Source organism: Protopterus annectens, chromosome 10.part0 (genome assembly GCF_019279795.1).
Source record: "Protopterus annectens isolate FY-2018-M chromosome 10.part0, PAN1.0, whole genome shotgun sequence".
NCBI lineage: Eukaryota > Metazoa > Chordata > Ceratodontiformes > Protopteridae > Protopterus > Protopterus annectens.
This window is the reverse complement of record NC_056744.1, coordinates 1,450,067,180-1,450,087,571: the sequence shown is the minus strand read 5'-3', so window position 1 is coordinate 1,450,087,571 and position 20,392 is coordinate 1,450,067,180. Positions and strand designations below refer to the sequence as shown.

At 40.1% G+C, this 20,392-nt stretch overlaps 1 protein-coding gene across 6 annotated transcripts in view; it reads left to right on the top strand.

The window, feature by feature from the left end:
* Nucleotides 1-20,392, top strand: part of OSBPL9 (oxysterol binding protein like 9) — a 2,070,592-nt gene that overhangs the window by 1,172,653 nt on the left and 877,547 nt on the right. For all 6 annotated transcript variants that reach the window (XM_044086075.1, XM_044086074.1, XM_044086077.1 and 3 more), the window contains one exon: nucleotides 11,392-11,439. In XM_044086075.1, coding sequence (XP_043942010.1) covers nucleotides 11,392-11,439 — 48 coding nt within the window. The remainder of the gene's footprint in view (nucleotides 1-11,391; nucleotides 11,440-20,392) is intronic.

Here is a 20,392-nt window from a genome sequence, read left to right as displayed (position 1 = left end):
TTACCCAGGACAAATGGGTTTTAAACATAGTTTCCCAAGAATACAGATTTCACTTCCACACGTTACCAACCCAGAACGATTGGCCAGATCTACCCCCAAATCAGTGGGCAGACAATCAAAAGCAAGTACTCTTACTCTTAAAATTAAAGACTATTCAGACTGTACCAGAAGAGGAAAAGGGACAAGGTTTCTACTCAAGACTTTTCCTGGTACCCAGAAAAGACAACTCATGGCGTCCTATCCTGGACCTGTCTATCCTAAACACCTTTTTGGTGATTCCAAAATTCAAGATGCTAACTCTTCATCAGTTGCTTCCCATGAAAGGCAAAGATTGCCTGGTTGGCAACACTGGATTTAAAGGAAGCCTACCTGCACATCCCAATCAGGGAATCTTGCAGAAGATACCTATGCTTTATGCACTATCAGTTCTCTGCACTACCCTTTGGCTTATCTACTGCGCCCAGGGTATTCACAAAGTGCCTAGCTCCAGTCATTGCATTTTGCAGGCAAAGAAATATTCAAATATACCCATACCTGGACGATTGTCTAATTCAGGCAGAAAGCCAGAACATACTTCTGAATCATCTGGCATTTGTACAAAAGGTGTTAACTTGTCTGGGGTACACTATAAACGAAAAGAAATCACATCTGGTGCCCTGTCAACAAATTATATTCCTGGGAGCAAGCTTGAACACAACTTCCCAGATGGCTTTCCTCACACCAGAGAAACAAATTCATTTGACAACTTACTTCAAACTAGTGGCCACAAAAACCCTGCTATCTGCAAGGCAAATACTGCAAGCCTTGGGGTTCATGGCCTCATGCATTCTACTAATTCCATATGCAAGACTGCATATGAGGAAGCTACAGTGCTATCTAAAAAGCCTATGGTGTCAACATTCTCAGGATCTAGAAGCAATGATTCCTATCATACCTTGCCTATGGTTAGAATTCCTTTGGTGGGCAGAGGCCTGCCACCAAAACAAGGGACTACCATTCATTCTACCCCTTGCCACCGAAACCCTAGCAACAGACACATCAGACTATGCATGGGGGGCTCACCTGGCAGGGAAGTGCATTCAGGGAAAATGGAACCCAAGTCAAATGCACCTGCATATCAATCAAAAAGAAATGTTAGCTGTACAGAATGCTCTGAAAGCCTTCAAGGACCACATTCTTCCAGAACAATTAATGATAAAGATAGACAACACCACTGTTATGTGGTACATAAACAAGCAGGGGGGCACTCATGCTTACCCCCTCTGCAGACTAGCCATGGCTCTGTGGAACACAGCCTTGAGCTACCAAGTGCATCTACAGGCTCAATTCCTGCCAGGAAAACTAAATACACTGGCAGACAAACTAAGCAGAAATCTCATGGACCTATATGAGTGGAAACTGGAACCAAAGATTTTCAGCATGTTGATTAACAAATGGGGGATCCCGGGTATAGACCTGTTTGCCTCCCCCCAGAACTACCAATTGGACAATTTCTGCACAAGGACTCCCCACAAACAAGCTTGGAAAGTGGATGCTCTGTCCTTCAGCTGGAAAAATCTATCAGTTTATGCCATCCCTCCTCTGCCTCTCCTCTCCAAAGTATTACTAAAGATCAAACAGGACAAACCAAAGAGGATACTGTGATTGCACCAGACTGGCCACGCCAACACTGGTACCCCCTCTTGCACAGTGTGTCACAGCTGGCCCCATGGCACCTACCTCAGACCCGTACCCTGCTGTCTCAGCAGGAGAGCCAGATTCTGCACCCCCAGCTTCAAACCCTGAGCCTGACAGCCTGGCTAATTAACCTAATCTCACGAGCCAAAAACAAGCCAACCACAAACAAACAATAAGCAAAAAGCACAGTAGTCACCTTCAAACACACATAAAACTGAAAAACTACTGATTACATTTAAGAAATCTAACAAACCAATGAATTTAAATGCCGCAATGAAAAAACCAAAATTAAAGATGCAAATAATTTTAAATGCAAATTAATTTAATAAAACAAAGAAAATTTACTTATTTTAATAGAAAGAAGTAAAGAATTTATTATCTATAAAGATAGGATGGAAATGAAGGTTTAAGACAATATAGCATACATAGGAGGGAAATGCATGCAGGTATAGGCTGATGTGCATGCAGCAGCAGCATTAAATACTAATAGCATGAGCAAAGTACATTAAATACTAGGCATTTTTTCATAAAAATAGGAGTTAATAAGAGCTGCAGACTAACAACTGAGGAGGGTGTGTTTTTGGAGAGGGTGTAAGATGAGGTTAGAGTTTGAGATGAATGGTTATTTAGAGAGAGATATATATGTTAGAGTGAAGAGGTATTGTACAAGCAGAAGAGGTCCTTATTTTTAAAGTTAGGGTATCTGTTTCTTTGAGGGCTGATCTTTATATATTAGGGAATGAAGCCGATAAGGTAGCCTGCAAGCCTGTCATCTAAAAATGTGCCACCCATTAAATAATTTGTTAATTTGTAAAATAATAAAAAAGAATTGGATTTTAAAAATGTCTCAACCAGATTTAAAGGACATTTTAGGTCCAGTGGTCCAGTTAAGCTTTAATTATTATGTTATAAAGATTTTTTATTATAATATAATATTTTAACACTTGAATCTGCTCCTTTATGTACTCAAAGTGTGCACTTTCAAGTATATATGTTTGTAATGTTTGCTCTGATATTAATAATAGTAATAATAGCTCCGACATCTACAACAGGTGCGAAGTTTATTACTACTTGCAAAGTATATTGTTTACCTGTGTTTCGCTTTACGCATTTTATGTACCTTCATGTATATAGCAGGAGAAGTAGAAACAATAGATAATAAGCTTGAAATAATAAAATAAGGCGAGAAGAGAATAAGACTGAAGATTGACAAATGGTTTTTATTCATTTACATGAATTAAATTCAGATGCATATGCACTGTCGCACTATGGGTATTAGGGGGTGGTATTAGGTGGTGGTTTGTTGTTGAAATTTTTATTGAAGGAAGGATAGTGGATGATAATGCCACAGGCTGGCCTGGCATGGGAGCGCGAATGGAGCAGTAAGTCTCAAACCAGTTTTGATTAAGCGTCAGAGGCTTTATGATTGCTGCTTGAGTACTTCCCTTTTTTTAAAAAAGTTTTTTAAAAAAGTTTTTAAAAAAAAATGATAGTTCTGATATTATCTATTATATACTACTATTATACTATTTAATTTAATTTAAATTGTTAAGTAAAACTTTAAGTAAGAGTTTTGTTTGTTTTTTATTTTATTTGCATAATTTATTTTATAATGGTTTTTTGGTTGGTTGGCTGGCTTGATCATCTCATTTCAGTTTTCAATTAGCAAAATGCAACTTATGTAAGGTGATTTTATGTGCTGTGATGAGGTGTAGACCAAAAGCTTCATTAAAATTGTTTGTTTGTGACTACCGTGTTTTTGGCTACTAATTAACCTAATCTCTCAGTTACCATCCCTCAGTAAACAAGTGTTGGATGTCATTTTGTAGGCAAGGAGGCCTATTACTAGAAAATTTTATACTGAAAAATGGAAAAGATTCTGTGCCTGGAACCAAACTCAAGGGATGGCCACAGCAGCGCCCAGTTTACCTCAGATTCTTCAATACTTAACTGAGATGCTTCACAAGGGCCTTTCCTTTTCCTCCATCAAAATTCACGCCTCAGCCATTTCAGCTCATTACAACACAGAACCACCCCTCCTTTCTCACCCACTGCTCAAGCAGTTCCCCAGAGGGGCCAAAAACCTAAGACCACCCAGGAGAGCCCCAACTCCAGCCAGGGACCTTAATTTTGTATTGGAAAAACTCAAGTCTTCCTCCTTTTGAGCCAGCTGCAACTGCAGAGTTAAAATTCATTTCTTGGAAAACAGCTTTCCTTTTAGCAATCACTTCAGCAAGAAGGGTATCTGAATTACAGGCCCCTTGTGGCAGTGGAGCCTTTCATCATCTTTCATGCGGACAGGGTGTCCCTCAGTACTAGTCCCTCCTTCATGCCCAAGGTGGTATCCAGTGTGGCTCTTAATCAGTCCATTCATTTGCCAACTTCTTTTCTAATCCACAGAACAAAGGGGAACGGATTATGCACTCCTTAGATGTGCACAGACAACTTGGATTTTACTTGGACAGGACTAAACCTCAAAGGAGGTCTGAACAACTGCTGGTGGCATTTGCTGCAGGGGCAGAGGGGATGGCTATTTCAAAGCAAACCATTTCTAAATGGATAGGCCATTGCATTAATTTCTGCTACAAGCACCATGGAAAACCTATCCCACAGGGGATTAGACCCCATTCAACCAGGGCTGCATCTACCTCTGCAGCCTTTCTCAGAGATGTCCCTACCAGAGACATCCTAGAAGCTGCTACTTGGAGTTCTGTACATACTTTCACCAAGCATTACCATTTGACAATTTTCTCTAAATCCAGAGCTGGCTTTGCCACTACAGTCTTGCAGGGCCTTATAGCTGGTCCTAATGCTATCTAAATTTCTCCTCCCATCCTTAGCTTTGGGAATCTACCCAAATGTGATGACTACAAACGTGAAACACAAAGAACATAGTACAGTTGTGTACACTTACCATAAATGTAGATGTTCGAGTGTATTCACTGTTGCAGTCCTGGTTACCCTCCCTCCAGCCCCCTGACTTCTTTTGGCTATACCTCTATTCTCCTTTACTATACTTAAAAGCTTTTTTGGTGTATTTGCTTTTATGTTGGAGGTATAACCTTATGTATGTGTGTGTGTGTGTATATATATATATATATATATATATATATATATATATATATATATATATATATTTAATTGCTTCCCATTAAGGGGAGCACCTGACATCTGGGGCAAGAAAAACTCATGTAATGGCATCAGCTGCATGCTTTATACCCCTGACTGCGTGACGAAAGATGAGACAGCAACCGAAGCAGGACCCAAGACTTTGATAATCAGGCTGACTGAGGACTACCGCAAGCAGATAACCCCAAATGTGATGACTGCAACAGTGAATACACTCAAACATCTACATTTATGGTAAGTGTACACAACTGTACTGTTTGATGGGCAGCAAGTCTAGCAACCTTGTTGTAGGTAGATTCGAGTTTGGTCAGGCTTGCTGAGTTAAGATTTGTGAGAATTTGAGAATTGTACAATAGACAGGGTAGAAGGTAGGTAAGAGAAAGAGAGTAATCTTGGCTTCAGAGGTAAGGAATTTCTTGTTAGGATAAAGGAGCCCTAGTTATGAATGAGTCTTTTTGATACAGTTATTAACATGCAAGTCAAATTTAAGTTGATTGTCGATGGTTATGCCTAAGAGCTTAATGCTGGATTCTACCTGAATGGGAGTATTATTAAGGGACTGTATGGGGAAGGAGGTTTTAATATTGTTGAACTTTTTAGGTAGGAAGAGTAAAGTACAGTTGTGTACCTACCACAAATGTAGATGTTCGAGTGCATTCACTGTTGCCGTCATTACTCTAGGGTTATCCTGCTGGCAGGCTACCTGCAGTCGGCCAGAATTCCAAAGTCTAGGTCTGGCGTCGGTTGCTGTCACCTCCTCCCTGACGTCAGTGCGCCAGGGGTATAAAAGATGCAGCTGACGCCATTTTCTTCAGTTTTTCTTGCCCCCGATGACAGGTGCCCCCAAAAAGGTAGGCTAAAAAATTATGCCAATAATTATGCGTGCAGTAAAATAAACATTTCCTTCATCTATAAGCAAATACACCACATAGGTTGTATAAAATAGAGAAGTATAGGTAAGACCCAGCAAAGAAAAGGGGGATGGTGGGTGGGTAAACTGGACTGCAACAGTGAATACACTCGAACATCTACATTTATGGTAGGTACACAACTGTACTATGTTCATTGTGTTTCACTGTTGCAGTCATTACTCTTGGGTTGAATCCCAAAGCTGAGGTTGGGTGGCTGGGCCTAAATAGGATTAGGAGAGGCTATTAAGGCCTTGCAGAACTGCAGTGGCGAAGCCTGCTCTGGATTTAGAGTAGAGGGGTAAATGGTAGTGCTTTGTAAAAGTGTGCACTGAACTCCAAGTTGCAGCCTCTAAAATGTCTCTAGTTGGTACTCCTCTGAGAAAGGCTGCTGAAGTGGCTGCTGCCCTGATAGAATGAGGCCTAATGCCCTTGGGCACTGATTTGCCATGTTGTGAGTAGCAGAAATGAATGCAGTGGCCTATCCATTTTGAAATAATTTGTTCTGAGATGGGCTTTCCTTGAGATCCTGCAGCATATGCCACTAAAAGTTGCTCAGTCTTTCTGAAAGCTTTAGTTCTATCCAAGTAGAAGCGTAGTTGTCTGTGTATGTCCAAGGAATGCAGAAGTCTCTCACCCTTGTTCTGTGGGTTTGGATAAAGGTAGGCAAATGAATGGTTTGATTAAGTGCCACAGTGGACACTACCTTAGGCATAAATGTTGGGTTTGTCCTTAGAGAAACCCTGTCTGGATGGAAAATGATGAAAGGTTCCACAGCCATGAGTGCCTGTAACTCTGAAACTTGTCTTGCAGAGGTTATTGCTAGGAGCAGAGCTGTTTTCCAATATAAAAACTTTATATCAGCTGTATTGGCTGGCTCAAAAGGTGGCAGTGTGAGTTTTTCCAAGACATAATTGAGGTCCCATGCAGGTATTGGGGCTCTCCTTGGAGGTCTTATGTTTTTGGCCCCTCTGAGGTACTGCCTTAGTAATGGATGGGAAAAAATAGGAGGTTCCGTATTGTAATGAGCTGAAATGGCAGAGGCATGAATTTTAATGGATGAAAAGGATAGGCACTTGTCCAGCATCTCAGTTAGGTATTGTAAATTCTGAGGGATATTTGGAACAGATGTGTCAATTCCTTGTGCCTGGTTCCAAGCACAGAATCTTTTCCATTTTTCTGCATAAGATTTTCTGGTACTGGGCCTCTTGGCCTCCAAAATAACATCCATCACTGCTTTAGAGAGAGGGGTGTTTTGAATGGTAACATTATCCACCATGCTGCCAGATTTAGGGTCCTGAGTTGGCTGTGCAGAATCTGATTGTTTCGCTGGGTCAGTAAGTGAGGAGTTAGAGGCAATGTCCAGGCTGGGCCTTGAGACAAGCTTTTTAGGATTGGGTACCAGTGCTGGCGTGGCCAGTCTGGGGCAATCAGAATCATTCTTGACTTCTCTTGTCTGACTTTTAGGAGTACCTTGGGGAGGAGAGGCAGAGGAGGAAAGGCATATACTGTTAAGAGTTTTTCAGCTGAATGACAGAGCATCCACTTTCCATGCTTGCTTGTGGATAAGTCCTTGTGAAGAATTTCTGTAGTTGGCAGTAGTGAGAGGAGGCAAATAGAGCTAGGTCTGGGCATCCCCATTCCTTTGTTATCATGCTGAAGACTTCTGGATCCAGTTTCCACTCATGGGGATCCGTGAGGTTTCTGCTTAGTTCGTCTGCCAGAGTATTGTTCTTTCCTGGCAGGAATTGTGCTTGCAGTTTTACTTGATAAGTCGATGCTGTGTCCCACAATGTCATGGCTTGTCTGCATAGGGGGTAGGAATGTGTGCCTCCCTGCTTGTTTATGTACCACATGACTGTAGCATTGTCCATCCTTATCAGTAGTTGTCCTGGATGGAGTAGATCCTTGAAAGCTGTCAGGGCATTCTGAACAGCTAGCATCTCTTTTTGATTGATATGTAGATGCATTTGGCTTGTGGACCATGTGCCCTGAATACATTTTCCTGCCATGTGTGCTCCCCAGGCATAATCTGATGCATCTGTTTTTATTGACTGCCTGGCTGTGGGTAGAGTGAATGGCTGTCTCTTGTTGAGGTGACAGGCATGCGCCCACCATCGAAACTCCTGTTGCAGGCAAGGAAGGAGGGTAATTAATGCTTCCAGGCTTTGACAATGTTGAGTCCAGACACTTTTTAGGTACCATTGAAGTTTCCTCATATGCAGTCTGGCATATGGAATTAGCAGGATGCCATGAAGCCCAAAGCCTGCAGAATTTTTCTTGCAGATAACTGGGTCTTTGTTGCCAACATTTTGAAGTAAGAAGTTAGTTGCCTTTGTTTATCTGGTGTGACATAAGCCATCTGGGCAATTGTATTTAGGCTTGCACCCAGGAATATTATCTCTTGAGAGGGTACTAGTTTTGATTTCTTTTCGTTTACTGTGTACCCTAGGCAAATTAATAATCTTTTTACGAACGCCAGATGCTTTAGTAGAGTGTCCTTGTTCTCTGCTTGTATAAGGCAGTCGTCCAAGTAAGGATATATTTGAATTCCTCTGTCTGCAAAATGCAATTACTGGTGCCAGGCATTTTGTGAAGACCCTGGGCGCAGTAGATAAGCCAAAGGGCAGAGCAGAGAATTGGTAGTGCATTGAGCCAGCTATGAATCTGAGGTATCTTCTGCAAGATTGTCCGAGATATGCAGGTATGCCTCTTTTAGGTCCAAAGTTACAAGTCAAGCCTTCTTGCCCAGCATGGGCAGAAGCTGCTGCAGAGTTAACATTTTGAATTTTGGAACGTCCAGAAATGTGCTTAGAAAAGACAGGTCCAGTATTGGTCTCCAGGCTTTGTCCTTTCTGGGTACCAAGAAAAGTTTTGAGTAAAATCCTTGTCCCTGCTCTTGTGGTACTTGCTGAATGGCCCTCATGTTCATAAGGAACGAAACTTGTTTTTGTGCCTCTGCCCATTGATTGTGTGGCAGGTTTGGCATACTTCTTGCCTTTGGCAGGGTGTGAAAGTGGAACCTTGGGGTTTTAAAGGGGGGCCCAAAAAAAAGGGAACCCAAAAAAAAAAAAACAAAAAAAGTGAGGAAAAAAAAAAAAAAAAAAAAAAAAAAAAAAAAAAAAAAAAAAAAAAAAAAAAAAAAAAAAAAAAAAAAAAAAAAAAAAAAAAAAAAAAAAAAAAAAAAAAAAAAAAAAAAAAAAAAAAAAAAAAAAAAAAAAAAAAAAAAAAAAAAAAAAAAAAAAAAAAAAAAAAAAAAAAAAAAAAAAAAAAAAAAAAAAAAAAAAAAAAAAAAAAAAAAAAAAAAAAAAAAAAAAAAAAAAAAAAAAAAAAAAAAAAAAAAAAAAAAAAAAAAAAAAAAAAAAAAAAAAAAAAAAAAAAAAAAAAAAAAAAAAACCCCCCCCCCCCCCCCCCCCCCCCCCCCCCCCCCCCCCCCCCCCCCCCCCCCCCCCCCCCCCCCCCCCCCCCCCCCCCCCCCCCCCCCCCCCCCCCCCCCCCCCCCCCCCCCCCCCCCCCCCCCCCCCCCCCCCCCCCCCCCCCCCCCCCCCCCCCCCCCCCCCCCCCCCCCCCCCCCCCCCCCCCCCCCCCCCCCCCCCCCCCCCCCCCCCCCCCCCCCCCCCCCCCCCCCCCCCCCCCCCCCCCCCCCCCCCCCCCCCAAATTAATCTTTTTCCAAGAAAACCCATTTTTTGGGGCCTTTGGGGGGGGGTTTTTTAAAACCATTTGGGGGCCAATTTTGAAAAAGTGCTTTTTTTGTTTTCCCCTTTAAAAAGGGGGGCTGCCCAAAAAAAAGTTTGGCCCTTTGGTGGCCCCGGGAAAAAGGGTTTTAAAGCTGCTTTAGTATTTGCTTTAGAAGCTGAAGTAGGCTTTACATATAGCTGTGTAGGTCTGAAAACACTCTCAGAAGCCGATGCCTGCTCAGCGGCTCTGGACCCATCTGAGGGAATGATTTCCAAGTGTCCAATACCTTGAGTATCCAGAGGCCTGGCTGGCTCCACGTGGAGATCGCCTGTGGCTCTGAGGTAGCGGGCATCAGGGGCTGCGAAAGTGCCTCACTGAGAACCGGAAACTGGCGACAGGCTTAGCGGAAGCCTCGTTGTCGGTTTTGGATCTCGGATGCTTGTCCTTCTCTTTTTCCTTGCATTTTTTTAGAAACTCCGGTCGTCGGCTGTTCTGACTGCATTATATAATTGAATTTTCGGCCAAAGTAATGAAAAGCAAAATCAAACCGATGCTTAATAGGGCGTTGGTTGAATCTAGCACAAAACTGACAGCTAGCAACGTTATGATCAGGGCCTAGGCAAGGAATACAGTAAGAATGAAAATCCTTATGACGTATTTGCTTCCCACAAGAAATACAATTGTTAACTTTTTCTGACATAGGTCTGGAGCAAGAAAAAAGTTTCCCCAATGGGGTATTTAGCTTTAATGAAGACTTCGGATCTGAAATTCGTCTGTGAAAATCTCAGGAGTTGGCCGACCGGCACTTGCGAACTGCTTTTGCTTCGGGCACCGCGCGGCAAGAAAGACTGAAGAAAATGGTGTCAGCTGCATCTTTTATACCCTGGTGCACTGACGTCAGGGAGGAAGCGACAGCAACCGACGCCAGACCTAGACTTTGGAATTATGGCCGACTGCGGGTAGCCTGCCAGCAGGATAAACTTAGAGTAATGACTGCAACAGTGAAACACGATGAACATCAGCTTTGTTTTTTTAGTGTTAAGGATGAGCTGGTTATTGGAGAGACATGTTTCAACTAAGTTAAAAGATGCCCGAGTAGCTGAGAAGAGCAACATTACCAGAACAATGCTTTCTGCTGAAGTGAGTAGAGAGTTGATTATGATTTAAGGATCAAACTGGAATGGATAAAGGCCTCAGGGTAATCGGATCATTGTTACTGGGGTTTTTTTTTTTTTTTTTTGTATTTTCCAGTAGCTGTCAGTTCTCTCCCCATATGATTTCTCAGGGACAGCCATCATATGTAGTCTGATGTGGGCTTTTTTTTCTTGTGTGTTTGGGGAATGTCAAATCAGAAAAAGGATAAACTGTCCTAAATTAGGGGTAAAACATGCATTGACCCCTTACAAGCATAACACTATGTTTCCATGCATGTGACCATTAGCTGTGACCACTGTGCCACTAACGTGCAGCAGAATGCACTGCCATGGGGGGTCCTCACCGTATGCTCCCCATTACAGGGTGCACCAACTGTGGCAAGAGCCTCCCTCCCCCTGTCCCGGAGGGAAGTTATCTGATGTCACCTTCTTACTTTTCCTTCTCCAGGTGATTTCTCGAACACCAGAGTGACTACTTGAATCAGTGTTTGCATCATGGTGTTAATTTTGTGGTTTATATATTGTGTTACTTTTGTGGTTTATACATCATGTTGATTTTGTTTCTTACATTGCTTGTTAAAGTAGACTTGGATATTTTTGTAAACCATATTTTATCCAAGAATGCTTTAAATCATAGAACACAGCTTTAATCTGCTGAACTGTAGTGTAATTTTTTATGCTTTAAGTTTTAGTTGAAGTTATATATTTAACTCTTTTATAAATATTAGATTTTTGGACTGTATCAGTTTTACTTTTACTTTAATGGTTTCACATTTGGAAGTAATGGTGGAATGAAATGTAAGATAGTAAATAAAGTGCATTTTTTTATGTGTTCTTTTTTCAGTTATTAGATGACAAAATTCAAAACTGCAAAGATGAAGAACAGCGGAAGGTGAGTGCAAAGGATCAAATTTTTTAATTTTTTCTTCTTTGAATCAGTCTAATCAACTTCTTAGTATAGAGCAAAGGTAGTTCTACAATCATTCAGTCATAACTGTATTTTAATACATGGAGCACCATGATTACATTTTAAAACTGGAAAAAAAGATAAACTCGTTATGCGCTACTGTAGTAGGAGACCTAACCGTAACAATGCTTCCAGAGGTGTTTAACTTTTGTTACACACCATCTAAGCATTGTCTTGGTTGATTTTCCAGCAAGGGATGTTGATTTGCACTCAAGTATGCCTGAATGGTGCACATTTTTGTTTTGTCCCCAGAATTTTACAGATGTCAGTCTATAAGTAACTTATTTAACTAAATTAGAATGGGATTCAAAAAAGTCCCTGATTTTTTTTCTCTCCACTTACAGCACTTGCTAATTACTCTACTGGGTTTAAAAGATAAAAAATTGCATGCACTACAAAGAGATATGATCAGGCCTCAATGACCATAACTAATTATTATGTATTCTTGCATGGATGCCAAGAATCACCTCTCAAGCTTCGCTCTCAAGGTGAATTTCTTGGCATGCCTGTCTTAAACACATAGTAACATGGTTGCAGTCGAATACCCAATCATAATCGTCTATGTTATGGGTTTAGTCCATTTTCACAGTGTGGAGCTGTACTGTAAAAAGTGGAGCCAGAGTTTAGTCCTGGAGTAATGCACTACTATTGAGACTTGCCATCCTTTGAATGAGCTGATAAACTCTCCTCTGTAATACAGGTAATGTTGATGCTAACTACTGTCTTAATTGGAATTTAATAATTGTAGAAAAGTTTCAAGCAGTTTTAATAAAAGTTGGTGATGATGTCCATTGCTCTGGCCAAGAAATAGTGCACCACTGAAAGAGAATGTTCTCTAAGGCCATGCATTATTTTTGATTTGTGATATTAGCACAACTTATTTTGCAGGATTTTACAAGCGGATTAGCAGTGAATGTGAAGGATAGTAGAGTACAGTGATCTGTTTAAACTAGTTTGATAGTAAGTAAACAATGCCACTTTATTTCTGTTTTTGGCTGTAATGTTAGTGGGTTTGTAGTTCTTTGCATCTCTGTGCATACTTCTTCTTCTTATTCTTTCGGCTTTTCCCGGTTAGGGGTCGCCACAGCGGATCATCTGCCCGCTCATGATTGGCAGAGGAGTTTTACAGTGTCGAGTTGCCAGCCCGGCACCCAACCTTCCACAGAAGGCACACACATGCACACATTCACACGTAGGGCCAATTTAGAGTGTCCAATCCACCTACTGTATGTCTTTGGGATGTTGGAGGAAACCAGAGCACCCGGAGGAAACCCACGCGACCATAGGGAGGACATGCCGACTCCACACAGAAGGCACCTCGGCCGAGAATCGAACCGGAGAACCTCTTGCTGTGAGGCGGTAACGCTAACCGCTGCACCACCGTGCATACACTGGGACTATATTTACTGCTCTGTCTACTGTTTGTTTCACAATAATTACTGATTTTAATTGCAAGTCTTGCTGTTTCTTTTCAAATGGCAGTCAGGCCTTTTTCTTTCTGCTTAAGACCCTTTAAGTATTCTGTCTTGTGTCTTCATTCACTTTTGAACTTATTTGAGGCTATTAGATGCTTAGGTATCTAGTTGCAGTTTTTTTTCTCTCTGCGATACACTTTGTGTCAGCCTTGCAGCAGGATTTGCATATTCTGCATTTGGGGAATGGCCATGTTTGTGTCATTGTCCTGAAAGCTGAAACCGGAGTGCATTTACTTTTATTTCACTGTGTTGGCAGTCACTTCTCGTGGCATTATTTGACCGATCCAGTTGTTTTAACATGGCAAAAGCCAGTAAAAAAATTAAAATTGACGTTATTGATGAGCTTCAGATTTTGGGTCATAGTGTTGTTGCAGCTGAGAATTTACCTGACACAAACTCTACTATTATATAGTCTGTTTCAGTTGACCCTAGCAATTATTCTGTTTTAACAGAGAGCAAGTTAGGCTCCCATTATTTTTTTAAACACCTTTATCAAATTATCACTTAAGACACAGGCAAACATACATTAACAGAAAAGAAAACAAACCATTTTAACCATCACATATATTTTCTTTGGTACTATCATTAGTCCAACATTACAAAAAAAAAAAAAAAAAAACAGAATTCCTTCCCTCCATGAGACCTCCCTCCTGAACATTATTGTGCATGTATTGTTCCCACAGTTTCCATTTATTTCTACCCATTTGTAAAGATCCCTCTTCCAGTTATTTTAACTCTTTTATAGTATTCACTACCTCAAATATAGTTGGTGTAGACTTTGATTTCCATTTTATAGTAATTGCTTTTCTGGCAGCAACAGAATTAGACTTAAGAGTTTACTATGTGTAGGCAGTTCAAATCCTGTATCCCAGCTCAAAATAATCATTTTCTTGCATATAGCCATTTGCTCACCCAGTATTTCTGATAGAGTACCCTGTAAGGAATGTTTAAAATCGGCCAAAGCATCACTTCCAAAACATATGTTCCCAGTTACCTCTTTCTTATCCATCTCACACCTGAGATTTGCTGTCTACCTGAGGAAAAATTTCTTGCAGCAAGTCTTCTTGGGGTATAAAAATACCTGTGCAAATACTTCCAAGCAAAGATCCAAACCTACTGGACTTGGTTGCATACTTGGGAGACATATGTATGTCTTCCCATTGTTTTCTTGTAAATTGTTTTTCCAATCTCTTTTCTAACCTCCTCTGATTGATTCTTATAGTTATCATATAGTTATCATACAACATTTTATATGGCTTACATATTATCCCTTTTTAAAACTGCTGTTTCTGTTGTGCATTCAACTAAAAACTTTACCAGAGCAGGTCTTTCGCTTGAAATCCTCCTACCCCGTTCTCTTTTTGCCCGTACTCTGAGATCAAGCCCTGGAAGAGAAGGCAATATGTAGCCTACATTCCAAATGTCTTCTTGGCCTCATCCCACTCTTATTACCTTTCCAGCTTGAATTATTTGTTCCCAGTATCTTGGTTCTTTTGCCAGGTTTCTCCAGTAAATTCCAACCCCCTTTTGCCAATTATCTGTACCCCTACTTGCAGTCATCCCTATAGGCAAAATCTCCTTTCTCCATGCTTGTATTGGCTTAGTTCTTAAAATACTTTACTTTATGAATGTAATATATATATATATATATATATATATATATATATATATATTTATTCATTTCTCCAATGGGTTTCTAATACCATGACAGGAATGGACCCCATTCCTAAGTCAAAGTATGATTAAAGTACATGAAATTAGCATTGTTTCCATCTTTGATGTCAGCCAGTAATGCTCTTCACAGCACTCGCAGTAATGACTCCTCCTGCAATTTGTATGGAGTTACATGTATTGGTAACGTATCTAAATATGATTGTAAATTCTTTTTTATAAGACCCATTGCCCCTACTACTATTGGAACTGTCTGGGTATCTTTCTTCCACATTGCTCTTGCTTCTGCCTGCAGATCCTGATATTTTATGACTTTGTCTCTCTCTGTACACAAGACACTGTAGTCACTGGGTGTGGCAATTTCAGTGATCAGTGCTACTCTTGTCTTCTTTCCTTGGACCACTGTATCTGGTTTTCTAGCATCTAGCTTTTGAACTGTTGGTAAGTGATGATCCCATGTGATGTAGACTTCATTTTTTGTGAGGGTCTATATTAAGTGATCACAATAGCGAATTCTCTAAAGAGCGAAAATGCAGCACATCAAAGCCATTATTGCGGGGGGGTTGTACCCCCCACACACCCCCGTTAAATATATATATATATATATATATATATATATATATATATATACCAACTCCGAGATCGCTCTACGGTAAGGAAAAGGCAAATATTCCGTTATTCACAGTACTGCGATCCCACAAAAAGCACTTCGATATGCTGCATTTTCGCTCTTTGGAGTGTTTGCTAGTGTAATAATTCGATCATGTAATATTGGCCCTTTCTGTGATGCTTTGTAGCTAATGTTTCTAGTGTTTTTCAGCCACTTCAATACCATAATATTCTGTATGGTTGTTATTCTCCTTAAGGATTTGCATCCAGAATGCCTCTCTCTCTCTCTTGAACTTTCCCCTTGCTTTATCATCATCCCTTTCCACTTTGAATTCTAACCTACTGCTTGTGCTATGTGTATGAGCCTTAACTGTGTAGCTCTAAAATGTCCTTTCAGATTAGATAAATGTAAACCACCTTGTAGTAGAAGGATCAGCTTATCCGTTTGCCCTCTTTGCCTCCCAGATATTCCTTTAATTCTTTACTAGTTATTGTCCACAACTGCTCCTTGGGTTGATAAAAGTATGCCTGACCCATATGCATTTATGTTACTATCCATATTCATAAGTAAGAGTTTCCAGTTATTCAATTTTTGTATCATATTTTGTTCAGTCTCTTCTCTCATATTCTTATCTACCATAACAGAAGCTTTTTAAATCCATACTCCTAAATGCTTCATCTTATCATGTCCCCATAAATATGGGTATTGCTGAACCAAATTGTATGTGGGACCATAATTTACAACTATCGCCTTTGTTTTATCTTCATTAATTTTATATCCTGAAAAGACTTGAAATTGTCCATTGGGTGTAGCTTGAGCCTTTAAAAAATGAAGTTACCACCTTACAGTTCTAACAAATACTCATTGACAGAGGTCAAATATCAATGCAGTTATGTTTGCAATCATGCATGCTTCAAGATAAAATACTCTGATACATTTTATGTAGTATAGTTTTGGAATTAATGCAGATAGGAACAAGCAATATTTGATGCCTACAGACGCAGTAGGAGGTAACTGCAGAAATGCCTGGAGGTGCACTCTGCTAGCTCTAAATATAAAGCAAATAAAGGGGAAAGAGGACACCCCTGCCTGGTTCCCCTGTTCAAACACAGCTTATCTAAAGGAACCATCACACTTTAATTCTTGACTCTAATCCTCCATCTCTAATTAACTTTATTATTGTAGCAAGGAATACAAATGCTTCCAATGCCTTACTCCTAAAATTCCAGCTTACTCTGCCAAATGCTTTCTCTTCATCAAGGCCTACCAACAACAAAGGTATTTTCTTACATTCTGGATTCCCTGTGGATCATCATTGTTCTTTTAATTTTGTTGTTATATGTTTGCCTCCTCTCCCTAAAAACACACTGATCCATATCTGTCAATTTTGGCAACACTTTTGCCATTCTTTTAGCTAGTATAGACATAAACATTTTATAATTATGGTTTAAAATTGAAATGGGTCTATGAAGCTGGATCTGAAGGATGTTTGCCATCTTTAGGTAATGCAGCCACCACAGCTTTCTTCCATGATATTGGTACTTCCCCTCCTTTTAAAATACTGTTAAACAAAATCTTTCCGATCTTTAACACTTTCTTCCCTTCTAATTTCCAAACTTATACAGGAATGCCATCTTCCTGGAAACTTTCCTGAAGATTTTTTTTAAACAAGAGACATCTTTGCGTATGTCATACATGATAATTTAATAATCTTACATTTATATAAATGAAAATAAACCATACCGACACAATCTCAGTTGCAAACATTATACATTACAAACCATGCCAATACAACTGTAGCTGCAAACATTATACATCACTTATAGTATAGCCAGTCATTGTCAATCCGCTATTACATAGCACATTCAAATCCTGCCTTCTTTTAAACCTCGTTTCTCCTCTGCATGTATTGTCCCCACAATTCTCATTTTTGTCCTATGTAATTTGCTCTTACCCTTTTCTAAACATTCCAGTTTCAGTTGTTTTGTCTCTGTTACTATCTTTACTACTTTTAGTAAAGTTGGTTTAGACTTCGATTTCCATTTTCAAATAATTGTTTTTTTGGCAGCCATCATAATTAAACTCAGCAAGGCCTTACTATGTCTATGCATTTCTGATTCTGTGTCATAGCTCAAAAAAGTTATTTCCTTAGTTACAGCAGTTTGCTCACCCAGCAACTCTGACAGAACAGTCTGCCAACTCATTACACTCTCAGAAAGTATGTTCCTAATTACCTCTTTCTTCCCTGTCACACCTCCAACATTTGCTGTCTGCCTGAGGAAACATTTATTGGAGTCTACTTGGGGTAAAAAATACATATGTAAACACTTCCAAGCAAATGTCCTAAATGTTCTAGACATACACATTACCCCTCCAGTATTTCTTTTTGAATTGCTTATCCAGTCTCTTTCCTAACCTCCTTTGACTGCATTTTATAGTTATCAAGCAATATTTTATATGCTGTACTACTTATTCATTTCTTAACAGCAGCAACTTTTCTAGATTCTACTAGAAACTCTACCAGTGCTGGTCTTTCATTTAGGACCCCTTATTTCTTTCTATTTGCCTATATTCTGATATCAATCCTTGATAGGGAAGGCAGTCTCTAACCTGCAGTCCAAGTAAGTTATTGGTGTCTTCCCATTCTATTAACTTTCCCTCTTTAGTTATTTGCTCCCAATACCTTGTTTCCTTTACCAGTTTTCACCAACACATTCCATCCCCGTATTGTCTGTACCCCTAGTTGCAGTCATCCCTATCAGCAGAATCTCCTTTCTCCTATCTTAGTTCTTGGAATACTTGGTTACTTTATGAATATAATATTCTGTATGATTATTGTTATTCTCCTTAAAGGTCTGCATGCAAAATCCCAGCCTAAATTGTTTCTTGAGCTTCTCTCCTGTTTCATCTTCATCTGTTTCTACTTTGAAATACAGTTTTCTTCTTGTGGTATCTGTAGGAGCCCTAACTGTGTTGCTCTGAAATGCCTCTTCAAATCTGGTAATCCCAATCATCCCTGTTCTAGTTGAAGAATACGCTGATCCCACTTCACTCTTGCCATTTAGCTCTTTATTGATTGCTATCCACAACTTCTCTTATTGTTGATAAAAATATGACAGACCTATAGTTTGATTACTTTTATATGAGTGTAAATGTGCCTATGTCACAAATGATAATTCACTAAAGGTGTGTGAATAAAATGGCAGACCTGTGTATAAAATTAAAGGACTAAACCATTTATAAAAAAATGAGACCACATTAAATAATTTCAAAACTTTTCCCACCTTTAATGTCACCTATAACCTCTACAGTTCAATTGAAAAACTAATCTGTTAGGGGAAAAAATGTAGAAAATAAAAAACGTACAATAAGTTGGTTGCATAAGTGTGCACACCCACTAATACTTTGTTGAAGCACCTTTTGATTTAAGTATAGCATTCAGTCTTCTTGAGTACACAAATGCCATCAATTAAAGATACTCTGATTAACCCTAAATAAAGTTCAGCTGTCCTAGTAGGATTTTCCTTGCATTTACTCCGTAGTCTGCTACAGCAGAAGCCATGGTTCGCAGAGAGCTTACAAAGTATCAAAGAGATCTCGTTGTTGAAAGGTATCAATCAGGAGAAGGGTACAAAAAAATTTCCACAGCATTGAATATACCATGGAACACAGTGAAGAAGACAGTCACCAAAATGTGGAGAAAATATGAGACAACAGTGGCGTTGCAAGGAACTGGTCATCCCTCCAAAATTGATGAAAAGACGAGACAAAAACTGGTCAGGGAGGCTGCCAAGAGACCTACAGCAACACTGAAGGAGCTGCAGTACTTCTGGCAAGTACTAGTTGTGTACTACATGTGACAATCTCCCGTATTCTCCATATGTCTGGACTATGGAGTAGGGTTGCAAGATGGAAGCCTTTTCTTACACAGAAAAACATCCAGGCCTGGCAAAAATTTGCATACCAATATATCAAGTCTCCCAAAAGCATGTGGCAAAATGTGTTATGGTCTGATGAGACCAAGGTTGAACTTTTTGGCCACAATTTCAAAAGGTACATTTGGTGCAAAAACAACACTTCATCACCAAAAGAACACCATCCCCACGGTGAAGCATGGTGCTGGCAGTATCATGCTTTGGGGTTGCTTTTCTTCAGCTGGAATTGGGACTTTAGTCAAGGTGGAGGGCCAATTACCAGTCACTTTTGGCCCAAAACCTTCAGTCATCTGCTAGAAAACTGAAGATGGAAAAGAATTTCACCTGTCAACAAGACAATGATCCCAAGCATGCATCCAAATCAACAAAAGAATGGCTTCACCAGAAGACAATTAGTTTTGGAATGGCCCAGCCAGAGCCCAGACCTAAATCCAATAGAAAATCTGTGAGGTGACCTGAAGAGGGCTGTGCACAAGAGATGTCCTTGCAATCAGATTTGGAGTGCTTTTGCAAGGAAGAGTGGGCAAATATTGCAAAGTCAAGATTTACCTAGATAGAACAAAACCTATCCGTAAATCTGAAGAGCTTTTCATCTCCTTCTCAGGACCCGTAATGGGAGAGGCCATTTCCAAGGTTACATTATCAAAATGGCTAAGGGACTGCATGCATGTCACTTATTCCCTCTATAATGAATCCATGCCAAAAGTTAAAGCCCACTCCACTAGATCTATGGCAACTTCTATAGCATTCCATTCCAAGGGCATCCATGGATGACATCTGCGCAGCAACTAGTTGGGGTAAGCCTCATACCTTTATCAATCATTACAAATTGGACCTGGTCACCAAGGGGAGAGCTGCCTTTGGCTCAATGATACTCAGGAATGTTCTTCCATAAGGGCTGCTCATGTACCTCAAGGTAGCTTGGGAGGTTCATGTCTCACTCCAGTGATGAATGGAAAGAAGATTAACATCATCAGCTAAAGAAGTTATGTCTTACAATAACATTCCATTTGTGTTGTTCATCTTCTTTCATTCATCACTTACCATCCTCCTTCCCCCTCCAAAGGCTCCTGGGGGATGCTTTGTTCTGAGTCATGCACTAGGGTACTTGCATAGAAGTGGGTTTTTTAGCCCATTCAAAGGGCCTTTAGTCATTTTTCAGTACAGTTCAAAGGCTCTGAACCGAA